This window comes from Mytilus galloprovincialis, chromosome 11, assembly GCF_965363235.1.
Source record: "Mytilus galloprovincialis chromosome 11, xbMytGall1.hap1.1, whole genome shotgun sequence".
NCBI classification, from domain to species: Eukaryota; Metazoa; Mollusca; class Bivalvia; order Mytilida; family Mytilidae; genus Mytilus; species Mytilus galloprovincialis.
Genome location: NC_134848.1, coordinates 54,518,794 through 54,534,454, shown reverse-complemented (window position 1 = coordinate 54,534,454; position 15,661 = coordinate 54,518,794). Strand labels below are relative to the sequence as shown.

Here is a 15,661-nt window from a genome sequence, read left to right as displayed (position 1 = left end):
GTTTGAAGCTGATTTGAACGAGTCTGTCTCCTTTGAAATATTCCAGTAACACATTGTGTTTCCTAAGAACCTATTGCAGATCACAAAGCCTGACTCAACTATAATACCTCTTCAAACGATATTTTTGGTAACCAAACTCATGTGTCTGTAGCTAGTTCTTTAGGATCTCCCCTTGATGACCTTTGCATTGTTGTGATGTAATAGTCCCTCACTGCTGTGCACTGGTCATGAGGAGAACTACTGCAGAATGAGATACTATATTCCTGGTTCTATTTTTACTTTTTGTTTCCGTATTAATAAACTTTATATCATATTCTTTTAATATTAAATCGACCTCATTGCACTCAATGCCTCTTACCTTAATTATATCCTACATTGCTCATATTATCAATTTAATATTTGTGTATTACTTATAATATTGTGTATTTCACTAATGTTTATATAATCATTGTATGATGTTTTTGTATCTTGCCCGACAAGGGCCCATGATTGGTTTAATAAAATAATGTCTAATGTCTAATGTCTATGTCATAGGTTATCTATAAATTCGATACCTTCAAAGTCCTGAATAAACTCTTCCGTCAAAATATAGGTAAATCGTTATAATGATTCTAGAATTTATAAAAAGTTCTGGTTTATTAATATTTGTATTATATTCAGTGATGAAATTGCCTAGTTGTGTGAGAAGCAAAATTTAGAACATATGGCGTTAACCCAGAGTTAATAATTGAATTGTCAGCATCGTAAATTAAGTAAAAACACCTAAAGTGTTTTGGTTATTCCAAACTGTATTATCATTATAAGGTTACGCCTGCTGAATCAAACTGCGTCACTCACATGATCAATAAGGATTTCGGAAGTTAACCTTTTCAAAAATCCATATTTTTGCATCAGTACAAAACTAAACAGCTTTAGAAAACTAGTTAACACATTTCTAAGTGTTTTATGATCTATCTTGCAGCTTGGAAAATGTGAATGTATGCTGATATTACTTGAAAAATCTCGTTCTGACGGAGTACTGGAATCTTTAACGGTGCCTAGACTACTTAATATGGCAGCTCAGTATGATCAGGTATAACACAGTCATATATGCTTTATATCACACGTAAAAAATATGTTAGATGGAACCCCGATGACACAAAAAGACATGTAGGTGTCAACACATGGTCGTCAACTATAGACAGGTCTAATCAAAGGTGTCTGGTACACCAGATGCGAGTTTCGTCTCCTCAAAACTCATCATCGGTGCTCGAGTTAAAACAGACATACGATCTTCAATTATAGACAGGTGATTATAAACGTGATTAAAGGTGCCAGGCTTTATATGGTCCAGCAACCACGCGTTTCGTCTACACAAGACTCATCAACGGTGCTAGAATACACCTTATCGCTATTTGCCCGCCATTACTGGACATCACAAAGATCCCCGTAACCTTTTTGATTTCATAATACAAAATATCTGACGCCACAATGGAAAAATGATTGTTATCTGAGGTCAATAGCTCAAGCGGCAGAGATTCTTGTGTTAACCAGCGCAGATTTCCAAATAGTGATAAGGTTTATTAAAACAATTGGAAACCAAAATCAAGTATAGTGTTGAAGTCTAAGAGCATTGAAGTAAAATAAAAAAAATAAAACTAATGCCAAATACGACGAAACATTATACTAAGGTTAAAATATGATACTACAATAATTCACGTTTTTGTTTCCTTATTCTTAATATCAAAATTATGTCATGGGAAGTTTATCATCTAACAGCGGAATACACGAATTAAGATGAATTTGGTTCATACATATTGTCATCTCTTGACTTCTCCTTATCAAACAGTAATATACATGCTAAAAAGGGTTGTGCGTTTGGGATTGAGGGATGCATAAATACACAACCACGTCTGCTCTGAATACGGACGTTCATCTGATGCCTTCTTTTGTTAGGGCTTAAATAGATGCATATCCCAGCACCCTGAGCTTTATTTTTTAAGGTGGACCTGCATTTTTTAAGAAAAGTAACTTCGGGACGAAACGTTCACCTTCAGAAACATCTATCAAAAGTCCCAAATCTTCATACTTTGAACAGCAGACCTCTAAAATATTCTTCAGTCAATCCCTAACTATATATACAAGTTATATTCTTTCCGTTTACCTTTAGCCTGAATGTTTGGAGTCTTTGCTGAATTTACTACCTAAAGGAGAGGGCAATCCACTGGAACTACCTCCAGATAGTCTTGGTAATACGGCTGCGCACGAGGCTACCAGTAAAGGTCATCTCAGGTGTTTACAGGTACTAATGTACTCTTACTAACTAACAATTTATTCTTTTTGTATCCTACTATAGAAAAAGTAACCAATGTTAATGTAAAAGATTAATGTCACGTGAAAGTTTTCGTGCATGTCTAATTTGCTCTATTTCATGGTAGACATTTAACCGCGAAATGCACCGTACACAAACATTTCCCTGTTTTTTTAACGTCATATAACGTGACTATAATTTGAAACGCCAGACACGCGTTTTGTCTGCAGCAGACATATTAGTTTCGATTAGATTACAAAAGTTTCGGTGGGTATTCAGTATAACACACTTACTTTGAATCAGTTCCACGTTTCCCCCAGTTTTAGTTTGTAACCCGGATTTGCTTTTTTCTCAATCGATTTATGAATTTCGAACAGCGGTATACTACTGTTGCCTTTTATCTACAAATAAATCTGCATGTACCCAAATCAATGTACCCGAATAAAAACTGCTGGAAGGCCAAACTAAATGTGAATTTGCAGATCACTCAAAGCAAAAAATTTCGAATATGTGTCAAAATTCACGGCACAAAGTGTTTGTTACATGTACTCCTTACAAAAGTGCTGAATGCTTGGCTGTTAAACACTTCGGGATGAAACGTTCACCATCAGAAACATCTATCAACAGATTGTGAAAATAATTGCCGGTAACACCATCATCAATTTAACAACTGCATCACAAATATCCACGTAAAGGTATTACACTTATCATAATTCTTCTTTTCAGATATTGTTGGATAATGGGTATGATGTTTGGTCCAAGAATTCAGAGGGATTATGTCCTATACAGCTTGCCATACATAATCATCACACGGAATGTTACGGGTTTATGTTATTGTTTGAAAGTTCCCGGTGTCTTGCAAGGGAAGCTGCACACCAGTATAATAAGGCAGTCAGGTATTGTGATAATAATTGAATACACAACTTCAATTGTGCGCGAGTTTTGATGTATTATCACCAATGATTGCCTTTGTCTTAATTCAGTCCAACGCTGACGAGATTTCCAACAAAAATATTTTAGTTAATGGGGATAAAAAGCAAATAAATCTGATGTTCAAAATACCTTTACAAATAAACCTGCATGTGCCCAAAAAATGGAAATTAAGAACATGATATTTCATTTTGCAGTATAATGTTCTAAAAGATAAGAATACAAATTAAGATTAAACTAGTCGTCTATATCGTCATTTCATAATTCTTTAAAATACAAACACAGTCGCCGAATAAACAAAGGGAAAAAAAACACAAAAAGTATACCAATCTCTAAGCAACTTTTAAAACAGATCGTTCCTTATTTATTAGCAAAATCAAAAGCTCAAAACACACCAAACGAATGGAAAACAACTGTTATATTCCAAACTTGGTATAAGCATATCATCGTGTCGAAAATTTATGCAATAAAACTGGTTTTTTTTAGCTAGATAGCTTCTCGCTAAAAGAAATCTACATATATTAAAAGGAGAAAGCGTAGTAGTATTTTTTTTTTAATTGTTATTTTGAATAGAGAAAAGCCCTAGCCGATTAGAGTTTCTCCTTTGTTTTACAGTTTATTGTATTATGTATTACAGGTTAAGAAATTCTAAGATGTCAAACTACGACGCATTTGTTATGGTATGTTTATCTCGCATCCTTGTATTGTACATGTTGAATTTACACCCTTGGAAAAAAGCAACAGGACAATATCTTTTCTAATTAATCAAAGAGTTTTGAATTCGTTTTGACCCATGAAGACTTACTCGGTACTTATTTTTTTATGAGTTCATGGGATTCCCTCAGTTTTTGTTTGTTACTTTGATTTGTATCATGTTAACGTCAAATATAGTTTAAACATCGTTACGCTACTGTTTCTTAAATTTTTAAATCTGCCAATCCTTTGTCAGAGTTTCTGTCTGCATTGTATTGTAAATTAAGGAGTACTGTCAATCCTTATTTTTTTCTTTCACACATAGTCAATGAAGCTCGATTACAATCTTCCCAACATTTTTCGCAATTTCATTAAAACCAAAATTCGTGATGTCGTGTAATTGCATGAGAAGTGCTTAAATTTTCATTTTGTTTCCAAAGTTAATGATCGTCTGTTCCTATGGTTGGATTCTATTTTATATGACATCACGGACAAAGGATGTGATCATACTAAACTAGGTTATTTAATGCCATGTCATGTCAAATTATGTTGGCTTGATTTCATGTGATTCGGAAGAGCAAGAGTAAGTTTATTTTCTTTCAATACAGACAAGCCATCATGGCATAATTTGATAGGCACTTTCCTCATCTAAATATATTTTCTGCTGAAAAACTCTTTAAGTGTGAAAGCATTGCATAAAGTCGAGGTAAACTTTGGTTTTATACGTCTCCATTGTGATTGATTGCAAATTCGTCAATTGCACTTGTTTAATGATTTGTGTATCAGCATAATTAGTAATTGTTTAAATTCATTGAACACAGTAAAAACACATGAACAAAATTGTCATTTTCATCTAGTGAGGTAAAACGGTACTGGTTATTCTTAATCATTTTACATATATGAAATCAATTTGGTACAATTTTCATTCCTAAAATTTCAAAACATCTTTGAAAAAAAACACGTTAACTTAAAAAAAAAACTATACAGACAAGTTTATATATTAACAGATTGAATCCCAACTCTCACGATATCAAGAACAGTTGAATGAAGCCATGAGGTCCACTCTAGAGAGTCAGGAGAATATCTTAGTTACACTAGACTGTATATACGATCAGTTAGCTGCAGTGTTAGCTTCAATGGAGGATTCATCAGAATTAACGTAAGATATTAGGTTATTCTTTCAGAAAATTATTTAATCAAATGCGAAAAAAAAAATGAAATGAGCTTTACTATTTGTTATTATGATTCACAGATTATGTCTGGTTCTAAAGTTAAAAAAAAAGTAAAATAACAAAAATATTGAACTTCAATGAAAATTCAAAACGAAAGTCCTTTATCAAATGACAAAATTAAAAGCTCAAACTCATCAACTAGCATATTCCTGACTTGTTACAGGTATTCCCCCGTGTAGGAAATGGCATTACAGAGACTGAAACTGGCGTAAATTTCTGAAACAATGGTGCATTCCTGTTTGAAAAGAAAATTTGCAGAATTGCAATGACATATAACAACATATCATAATTTTTAAGGATCTGCTTGATATTTGTGATTAATCAAAGTCTATTTTCTATTCTCAGTTGCCATTTAGAAACTATTAAGGGTGAATCTGAACGTCTGCAAGATCTGTTTGACTTTTCGGTTATTGCTAATGCTAACAGTATGCTGTCTAAATTGCTAACCGACTTCCGAGAGGTACTGAAAGATGCGGATGGGAAGGAAACCAAAGACGGTACTCCTGATAAAAAGCCGTACATTAATTTTAGGTAAATGTTTGTCAAATTTTTCACACATCATACATAATTCTTCAGTCATTACACCTAGTGGTTTTTCATAATATTTGGTTTTATAAAGCTGAAAGAATTAAATAGATTGTATTTTCCGCTTATCAATTTCCCAAGAGGTCTCATTCTTTCTCCCCAAAAATGACAATGGTAAATATTAAATAAAATGTAATTGTTTTTCTTTCAAATAAGTAATATTTAAAAAAATTGAAGTTTTTTCGACAAGTACATAGAGAAAAACAATGATTTTTTAAACTAGTTCCATGGACATTTAAAAACAAGGAAGAAATAATAAACTTTTTCTGAAGTATCATACATGATTTCACTAGATATAAAAAAAAATGACAATGCCGTAAAAAAACTATTATATTAGGTATTAGTATTCTTATTTATATTAGTATGAATTGAAGCAAATAATGCGATTTTTGGCCTACAAAATTGTATGTCCTTTGTTATGTTTATTTTTCAGATCGTCATATAAGGATATGATAAAAACTATAGAGCATGATAAAGGAGAACATTTTGAAACAAAGGTACAACAGCATATGCAGACATTTATAGAAAAATATAAGCTACCGGAAACGCTATTTTCAGATAAGGAGAGTACTTTTAATTCTAGTAGTTCTACAAGCAATAGAACATTTACCATTACTAAAAAGTCTTTAAAATTACCGTCCTTTTCCGTGGACTCTACGCATCATGAACTACCTCAAAATAACCCTGACAATAGTAGTAAAGAAGGGAACACACAAAAATCGCCGTCCAAACTGAAGAGAGGTAATACGAAAACTAAAAGTCTCAAAGGTCGAACTCCATCCCAAGAGAAAAGAGCTGATGTGGTAAAAACAGCTCAGTCCGATGAGATTAGTCCAAAAGAGAGACGAAACATTAATAGAAATGCAAGTCAACATTGTAATGACAATACGAATAATATTGTTAGTCATATAATGTCGTCACCGGAAGTACCATTATTGGAAAGTCCTAGTGCAACAGAGTCTGTTTACACATCAACTCTGACGTCAGACCAAACTGTCACAGATCAGTATTCTGATTGGACGTCAAGGACTGAAACACTCCAAAGAGAATCGAATGATTCCGGTTCCGAATGGTGGCAAGAAAACAACGGTTACTATAACGAAGAAGAAGACGATATTGACGACGGTCATAGTCGTGTGCGTCTAAATGTTGACAATGAGGACTTGCCAGATGAAATGTTGCGTCAGCATCGTCTGAACCAACACTTAAAATCAGTAGAGAAGATAAACGCACATAGAACTGATGTCATTGAAACTGTAGTAACAGCTTCGGGTAGACAGATGGGTCGGTCTAATCCATCCAAAGTACCGAAGCCAGCTCCAAGACCGTCTTTGAACAAGGAACAACCGAAACATAACAAGGAATCTAAACGAGGGACAAGCATTTTTAGCAAGATCAAAAATAAAAGCAAAGTGAAACTTTTTAGTGCTGAGGACGTTGGTCCCTCGCGTGAAATAACCCCATCGGAGTTCTTGGAAAGTTATGATCGGTCACATGATGGAGCAAAAAATGATTTGAAGTGGGACGAAGTTTCTTTAACGGTAAGTTATCCTTAGGAATGCATTGATAAGTCTGAATTGTCTTTTTGTACTTGATTGTTTTTGTGATATACCTAAGAAGTTTAACTATTGAAGACGAACTTGTCACGAGCATTATATTACAATATACATCATCTAGGCGTTGATCAATTTTCAGTCACACAGGGTAACCTTTCCACAGTAACCAATGCATAATCATGCCTTATTATAGATTCTTATTATCATTGGCCATGATCAGTTCTGCTGTTGATCATTTCTCAGTCCCAGTTGGTAACCTCCACACAATAAGCAATGCTTCATTATGGATTTGTTTAAATAGTGATTGTCATATTTAATTAATGTTATCCTTGATCTATTCTGACGAGGTATGGTTGGTTACATGGTCTGATGCATTACATGCTTGTATTTCGCACCATCCACAGCGTAACTGAGTAAGAATTTGGTCCGTTTTAGTTTTACCAGCTCTTTAACGTTTTAACGACGGTTGGATATTAAAAATGTCTACCTTCAGCATCACTAAAAAGACATAAGTTGTCTAAAGGCGAATCTGGTTTAGGTAAAGTGATACCACTGTTTATTTATATACTAAAGAATCAATTGTCCTGCACTTAGAAATAAGTACCAAATGTTCGATTCTACAATGTATTGATAATTATAATATAATAAAAAAAAGGAGGTCATCCAAAGGGCTTTGACGAAAGAGGTATATGCATTAAGTCTGGTTGTGGAGACAATTTTTAACCTGTTACACCCAATCACTGCTATTGCAAGCATTTCCTTTATAAAAGAAAAGATACGAAACCGTTGATAGGGAAAAGTACCTATTGTGTGTTTTTCGGATTGCGAAAGTGTTGTTTCAAATGATACTCCATATTGTAATTGTTATTATCATTGTACGATTGTTAGATTTTGTGCCCTTTATTGGGTTGTTTTTGGTTTGTTTTGCATGCATGCGACAACAACCAAAACAAAATCTAACTTAAAACCATCATACAATGATAGTAACATGTACAATGTGAAATTGCATTTGAAACATTGCAAACTTATATTTATCTACACCAATACCAAAATAGCTAGAAGAACAGTATTGCATTGGTAGATGTATTTGAGATTGCAATGTTTGTATTATCGAAAGCTGACAGACGTTGTTGTGTTAGCACTGCATAAATTAGTTTATTTCAGTCGTTTGATCGTAAATCCATCATCAATTGTAAGAAAATATAAGTTAAGACTTGGATATGTAATGTACGAATCATTCGTTAATGAAAATTTTGTAAACTTGATCTCAAGTCTGGATACTGGCATATTTTATTTAATATATTTTTTATCTACTTCGTGGGGTTGTTAAGATACATGGCACCTGAAATAGAACGTTAAGAGAAGATCCAGGCTAAAATTTTATGAACTTAGAACTTGCGGTATAACACTTCAATTTGTAGGAGAAGATAGTTCTCAAATGTACCAAGTTTATAACTATTCACGACAGACGCGTGTTTCATCTTTATAAGACTCACCAGTGACGCTTAGATAGAAATAGAGATAGAAAGCCAAACAATTATAAAGTTGAAGGGCATTGAGTACACAAAATTCAAAAAGGTTGTGCTCATTACGGCTAAAAATATCTATGCCAAGTAGGCTTTTCTGTTTCCTTTTCGATGAATAAAATTGAGAATGGAAATGGGGAATGTGCCAAAGAGACAACAACCCGACCATAGAAAAAAAACAACAGCAGAAGGTCACCAACAGGTCTTTAATGTAGCGCGAAATTCCCGCACCCAGGGGCGTCCTTCAGCTGGTCCCTAAACAAATATATCTAGTTCAGTGATAATGAACGCCATATTAATTTCCAAATTGTACACAAGAAACTAAATTAAAATAATACAAGACTACCAAAGGCCAGAGGCTCCTGACTTGGGTCAGGTGCAAAAATGCGGCGGGGTTAAACATGTTTGTGAGATCTCAACCCTCCCCCTATACCTCTAGCCAATGTAGAAAAGTAAACGCATAACAATACGCACATTAAAATTCAGTTCAAGAGAAGTCCGAGTCTGATGTCAGAAGATGTAACCAAAGAAAATAAACAAAATGACAATAATACATAAATAACAACAGACTACTAGCAGTTAACTAACATGCCAGCTCCAGACTTCAATTAAACTGACTGAAAGATTATGATTTCATCATATGAACATCAGGCACAATCCTTCCCGTTAGGGGTTTAGTATCATACCATCATAACATATATGAGAAGAACATAACCCGTGTCATGCCAACAACTGGTTTTTGAAAAATGTGTTTAGTTCCGATGCAAAGACCCTATAAGTGAATCAATATTAACGCCAAAACAGTATCGTAACTATATCCCTTCTTAATAAGTCTATTCAAAGGTTTTGTTAGTTTTTGAGGTGAATACTGACACCTTTGTGCTTTATAAAGAATATTTCCATAAAAAAATTGGATGTGAAATACCTGAACGTATAAGAAGTCTGCATGTTGAGCTATATTTACGAATGATGTCCTTATACCGATGATAAAATTTAGTAAATGTTTTGACTAGTTTGTGATATCGAAAACCCTTGTGTAATAATTTTTCAGTAAAACATACATTTCTCTCTTTAAAATTTAAAACATTGTTACATACACGAGCGAATCGTACAAGTTGAGATATATAAACACCGTAAGATGGTGACAAGGGAACGTCACCATCTAAAAATGGATAATTAACGATAGGAAATGAAAAATCATCTCTTTTATCTTAAATTTTAGTATTCAGCTTTCCGTTAGGGACATAGATATCAAGATCGAGGAAAGGGCAGTGGTCATTTTTAGTATTAGCCTTATTTAAAGTAAGCTCAACAGGATACATTTCTTTAATATACATACTGAAGTCGTCATTATTGAGAGCCAAAATATCATCCAAATATCTAAAAGTATTATTAAATTTGTTTATCAGATGTTGTTTCGATGTGGCTTTGCTTATTTTTGTCATAAATTGTAACTTATAGCAATACAAAAACAGGTCCGCAATAAGTGGTGCACAGTTAGTCCCCATTGGAATTCCGATAATCTGAAGATATACGGAATCCCAAAAGCGAACAAAAATGTTATCTAGTAAAAATTCAAGGGCATATATAGTATCAAAGCATGTCCAATTGACATAGTTGTTTTTGTTTATTGCTACTAAAAAATGACCTAAAAGAGTTTGAACATATGTATTCACATTCTGACTTTTTAAATGCCCATTTAATTAGGTGTGTGAAATTTTTTTTAATGAGAATGTGAGGCAATGTGGTATATAGGGCAGAAAAATCAAAACTTTGAACAGATTCAAAATCACCAATATAAGCATGCAATTTATCAAGTACTTCCAACTTCCAACGAGTTCTTGACACTCCAAAAGATATTAATTCCACTATTTTCGAAGGCCTTATTTGAACAATTTATTATCAGGTTTTTAATTGTACTAAGTGTGCTGGTAAGAAGATTAGACAATTTAGTAGTGGAACAATGGCTTAAAGACGAAATAAATCTATATTTGTAAGGTGTTTTGTGTAGCTGCGGAAGCCAATACATAGTTGGGACTTTCATTGTATTCGGTTCTGCTTGTAAAGCGGTAGCTAAACGTTAATGTTTGTTACAGATGTCGTTTTCTGAAAATGGAGTCAGTTGGAATGTTGGTGAATTGGTGATTTCTTTTTTCAGAACCTCAATGTAAAATTTACGTCAAACAATAATAATATTATTAGCAGCTTTATCTTCCGGGACAAAAACAAATTTCTTGGCTAGTTCTTTTAGTTTATGTTTGATACGAGAAATAGGTTTGTTGTGGTTATTGTTAATAGTAAAATGTTGAATACGTATATCAACTAGCTTCATTACTGAATTTAAAAAAGAGTCCAAAGATTTTTTGTCAGCTTTCCCCGTTTTATCCATTTCATACAGTAAGTATGGAGTGAGTCGTTGATGATATTACGACACTCATTCCAATTAATAATTGACGGGGGACGATATTTAGGTCCTTTACTGAGGAATGATTTTAACTCTCGGTCTTGAACGATGTTAAGATCTTCTGTTATAACATGGGAAATGGGTCCATAAATATATTCGGAGGTTCTACAATTACATGAAGTAGGTGTATTTTCACTGATATTAACATCTTTACACAATTGACTATAATTAAACACAAATTTCTGGGTAGATTTCTTGTAAATATAACAAATAAGAGGTAGCTCAGTATTGTCAAAATATCCAGGAATTTGTTCTTTAACAGAATGGTCGTTAAATATACCGGCAATATTTACAAAATCAAAACCTTTATTGACATACTTTATTTTAATCAAATGTTTTTTATGATCTTCGGGGCGATCAATTTTGGGAAATAGTTTAGAATAACAATATGCCATAATAATTTGAACAATTCCATACTTAGGACTGCTATATGAAATTGTGTTGCAATCCTCCAAAATTTTATTTAACTTATTAACCGGTAATGAACAGAGTTTTGTTAACAGATAATGTCTGCCGTTGTTTTTGAAATAGAAATTAGGGCCGAAATATTGGTATGATTGGTCCAAAATTTTCTTTGGTTGCGATTTGTTCTACGACCGTGAGAACGGTTTTTACGAACAGTTTTAGAAACTATATCCAAAATGTTAACGGAATCGGTTCTAGATATATTACCAATTCTAATGATATTATCATTAAGACCGAGAGGGTAGACTGTCTGTAATTTTTTAATCCAAATTAATTCAATTATTTTCCGTGATCGTACAAACTTTGAATGAGATTCACCAGGCTGCTTATTTACTACTTCTAAAGGTTGACCTGCTAAATATTTAAAAGGATGGTTGTGCTTCTTAAGGTGTTGGTAAATGATACTTTTGAATTTATTGGGTCTTTTAAAACGATACAGATGTTCTTGTGTGTTTTGTGCGATCGATTACAGCACAAATTGTGTATTTATAATTGTATTATAAAAGTCCTAAGCAAAACTATATATAAACGGAGTTACATCAATGAGATGGCAACTCAACACAATTTGCTGAAAAAAAATAAATCACTAAAATACTGAAATCCGAGGAAAATTCAAAACGGAAAGTCCCTAATATAATGGCAAAATTAAATGATAAAACACATCTAACAAATGAACAACCACATCCACAGTCTTAAACTACACACATATGACAATTCTATGGCATCTCGAGATGTAAACAAAGTAAACAGAACCTATCAAATATGTGTATATAGTTTATAAGAACATCACTAACGTGGTTTAGAAATATTCATTTTCCTTTTTCAGGACGGAGAAGAGTACAAATCAAATGAAAAGCCTTGGTAAGTTAAGTAAGATATAGAAAGACAGTGAATGTATTTATAAGCATGCAGAATGTTAAATTACTTTGCGGGTGTCATGCATTAAAACCTTCATAAATTAGGCAACTTATCAAGTTGACCGCCTGACGAACGAAAAAAACTGGTTTTCTGAACAAATGTAATTGCCTTTAGCTTTGCTTAATTCATCACTATGATCTAGAAATTATTTGTTATCAGGCGTTTGTGATCTGTTATAACCATAGCCGCATGTTTAAGGTATAAAGATATCACATTCGTTCTTTTAATCAGCAACTCAATTCCTCTTGAAGATACGCATACCATCAAGTTTGCAAAAGGTTTTGGATCATGCTACCGTTGCTCTTCCTGAATAACTATGGAAAATGGCATCGTAAGCCATCTGACGGGTACAATTCTTGCCAGATTCTTACAAAATATTATTTAACAAACTTGATTGTATAGTTTATTTTAAAAAATGTAAAAGAACAAAAAAATGTTTTCTAGTTATTGACCTTGTACCTCGGATAGATAAAATATATGTCAGTTTAGACATTGTAACTGTTTTTCTATCTGAAAACGTAAACATACTAATTGGAGCAACACAAACTCTAGATTTTTTAATAAAAAATAGTATTCGACATTTTTTTAACGTTACTTAAAACAATATCTAGGTAATATTTGATATTATTGATAATTTGAGTACAGTCAAACCTGATTTAAGCAATCACTCATAGGAAGTATAATAAGTTACCGACCAAGAGAGACGACATTTTCAACAAGTTTCCAGTACATTCTGATTTCGATATCGACCGTGGCACATTCTTTAGGTGTTTTCATTCGATTAAGTTGTCGTTCATGCGAACTGTGTAATAGAAAATGTCTGATTTCGACACTCTTACTTTGAAGAAAAATTCAAAATAATTTATGTATTTACAACATGTTTTTCGTCACGAACAATTTTTGGTAGTAAACATGGTAAAAAGCAATAAAATGACCGTTGTAAAAAGGGGAAAAGGTAAAATTTGTTCGAAAACTAGGTTACCGCTGACCGCGTTTAACATGTGTAGGCTTGAATTAGTTTAGTTAACTAGTATATAGAGAAAACGCTTGAGACAGTCTGAAAACGATTGTCAGATGCATTGAATCGCTGAAATGAGGTGGTCGTAAAGACAGGTTTGACTGTGGTATTAGATGGTATATTTTGACAATATTCTAGCAAAGAATGTAATGATTGATTTATCTTTGATAGGTATGAAATGTCGGAAGATGAAGAAAGTCTTTTACAAGGTTGGAAAACGGACGATGAAGATGAAAATGCGAGGGATTTTGGAAACCTTTGATTTTGAATATACTGTGGATTCTTTTATATTCGTGGGTACCAATTTTTGTGGATTACGGAAAACTTACATGTTCGTGGATATTTAATATCGTGGTTTTACCAAAGTCCACATGCAAGCATATAGAAAATTTGTAATTCGTTCAACATTTAAATTCAATGGTAACCTTTACCCACATAAACCACGAAAGTTAGTATACAACGAATAATAATGAATCGACAGTATTAGGACAAAAACCGTCTAACTGTGCACTGCAGCATCATCAAAATAAGGATATACGGTTAAAGTGATATCAAATCAATTTTGTTTTATTACACTCAGGGTTAACATATAATATTGTTGTGAAAACAGGGACATATTTACAAAATTATATTTGCATACATTATCTATTTTATTTCATTATCTGTGTACATATCAATCTTATGTTGATCAAAATATGTTAAATGAGTATTATTACATTATTAGTTATATGTAATGTTGTATTTTTGTTATTGATTTTGTTGACTGATTATAAATTATTTAAATTTAATCTCAGATTTGTTCTTAGAAACATGTCACCCAGTGAAAAATCAATCGAAATACTGATTAAAGAGGAAAATATAATTTTAAACAATCCCCAGCTGATGTTAATACGTCAAACGTCAGTTTGGAGTCTGTTCATTAGATTGAACGTGGTACCTAACACTACAGGGAGATAACTCTGTAATGTCAGCTAAACGTTTTAATTACGTTGTGTTGTAAAGGGAATGTAAAGCTTTGATCACTGAATTAACGTGGTATATAACACTACAGGAAGATAACTCTGTAATGTCAGCTAAACGTTTTAATTACGATGTGTTGTAAAGGGAATGTAAAGCTTCTCAGTGATCAAAATAGATGTTTGTCAAACTGCTGTATAACCAGTGTAATTTTTCTGATAAAATGGTTGGTTCAAAATTTTTGAAATTTTTATATTTTTGTTTAAGGGTCAAAGTAAATATTTTGTCAAAATTTTATGAAAATTAAACGAGCCAAATTAATTTCCGTCAAGATGTTTGGTACAACCTTAGGGGAGATCTGACGTAACAATTACAAATTAAAAGGAGGTGAACCTCGTCTATCCTGAAATACATGCGACTATTGCGACATATCAGAGTATAAAACATATCCTAGCGAGGTTCACCGTAGCCATTTCGAATTACTGTGGGTACATTTTTGTCATTCTGAATCTGATTGGGCTATGCCTGTCCTCTTTTCCCCGAATGTGACCTACCAAATAATAGCCAACTTGAATGTACGAGCAACACCACGGTTGACAAATGTGGAGCAGAATCTGTTTACCCTGTTTCTTTTCGTGGGGTTCGATTTGCTCAGCCTTTGGTTTGCGATGATTTTTTTCTGAGAACTGTTGTTTTTCAGTTGGTCTTATTTTCTTATGTTTGCCTAAACTTTTATCATTACCTGATGAGTTTCAATGTCCTCTTTGTTTGTTTTGATCACACATCGGTGTCAATATAATGGAAATGTATGCGACTGAGGTTGTTTAGCTATAAAAACCGGTTTAATCCACTATTTCCTACCTTAAAATATTCCTGTACCTCGTCGGGAATGTTGCAGTTGTTGTCCAATCGTTTTTTGTATTTGAGCTTTTTGGTTTTGCAATTTGATTAGGGACTTTCCGTTCTAAAGTTTCATCGGAATTAAGTTTTTTTGTCATTTTACTTTAAGGTATAGATCATTCGCCTC

The 15,661-nt window shown here is 33.2% G+C and overlaps 1 protein-coding gene across 2 annotated transcripts in view; it reads left to right on the top strand.

Moving 5' to 3' along the window:
* The window catches only part of LOC143052385 (uncharacterized), a 29,021-nt gene extending 14,556 nt beyond the window's left edge, over positions 1 to 14,465 (top strand). For both annotated transcript variants that reach the window (XM_076225397.1, XM_076225396.1), the window contains exons 6-14: positions 962 to 1,072; positions 2,150 to 2,281; positions 3,017 to 3,186; positions 3,858 to 3,900; positions 4,921 to 5,072; positions 5,491 to 5,676; positions 6,164 to 7,271; positions 12,568 to 12,602; positions 13,849 to 14,465. In XM_076225397.1, coding sequence (XP_076081512.1) covers positions 962 to 1,072; positions 2,150 to 2,281; positions 3,017 to 3,186; positions 3,858 to 3,900; positions 4,921 to 5,072; positions 5,491 to 5,676; positions 6,164 to 7,271; positions 12,568 to 12,602; positions 13,849 to 13,939 — 2,028 coding nt within the window. In that variant the 3' untranslated portion in view covers positions 13,940 to 14,465. The remainder of the gene's footprint in view (positions 1 to 961; positions 1,073 to 2,149; positions 2,282 to 3,016; positions 3,187 to 3,857; positions 3,901 to 4,920; positions 5,073 to 5,490; positions 5,677 to 6,163; positions 7,272 to 12,567; positions 12,603 to 13,848) is intronic.
* The last annotated feature ends 1,196 nt before the right edge of the window (positions 14,466 to 15,661 follow it).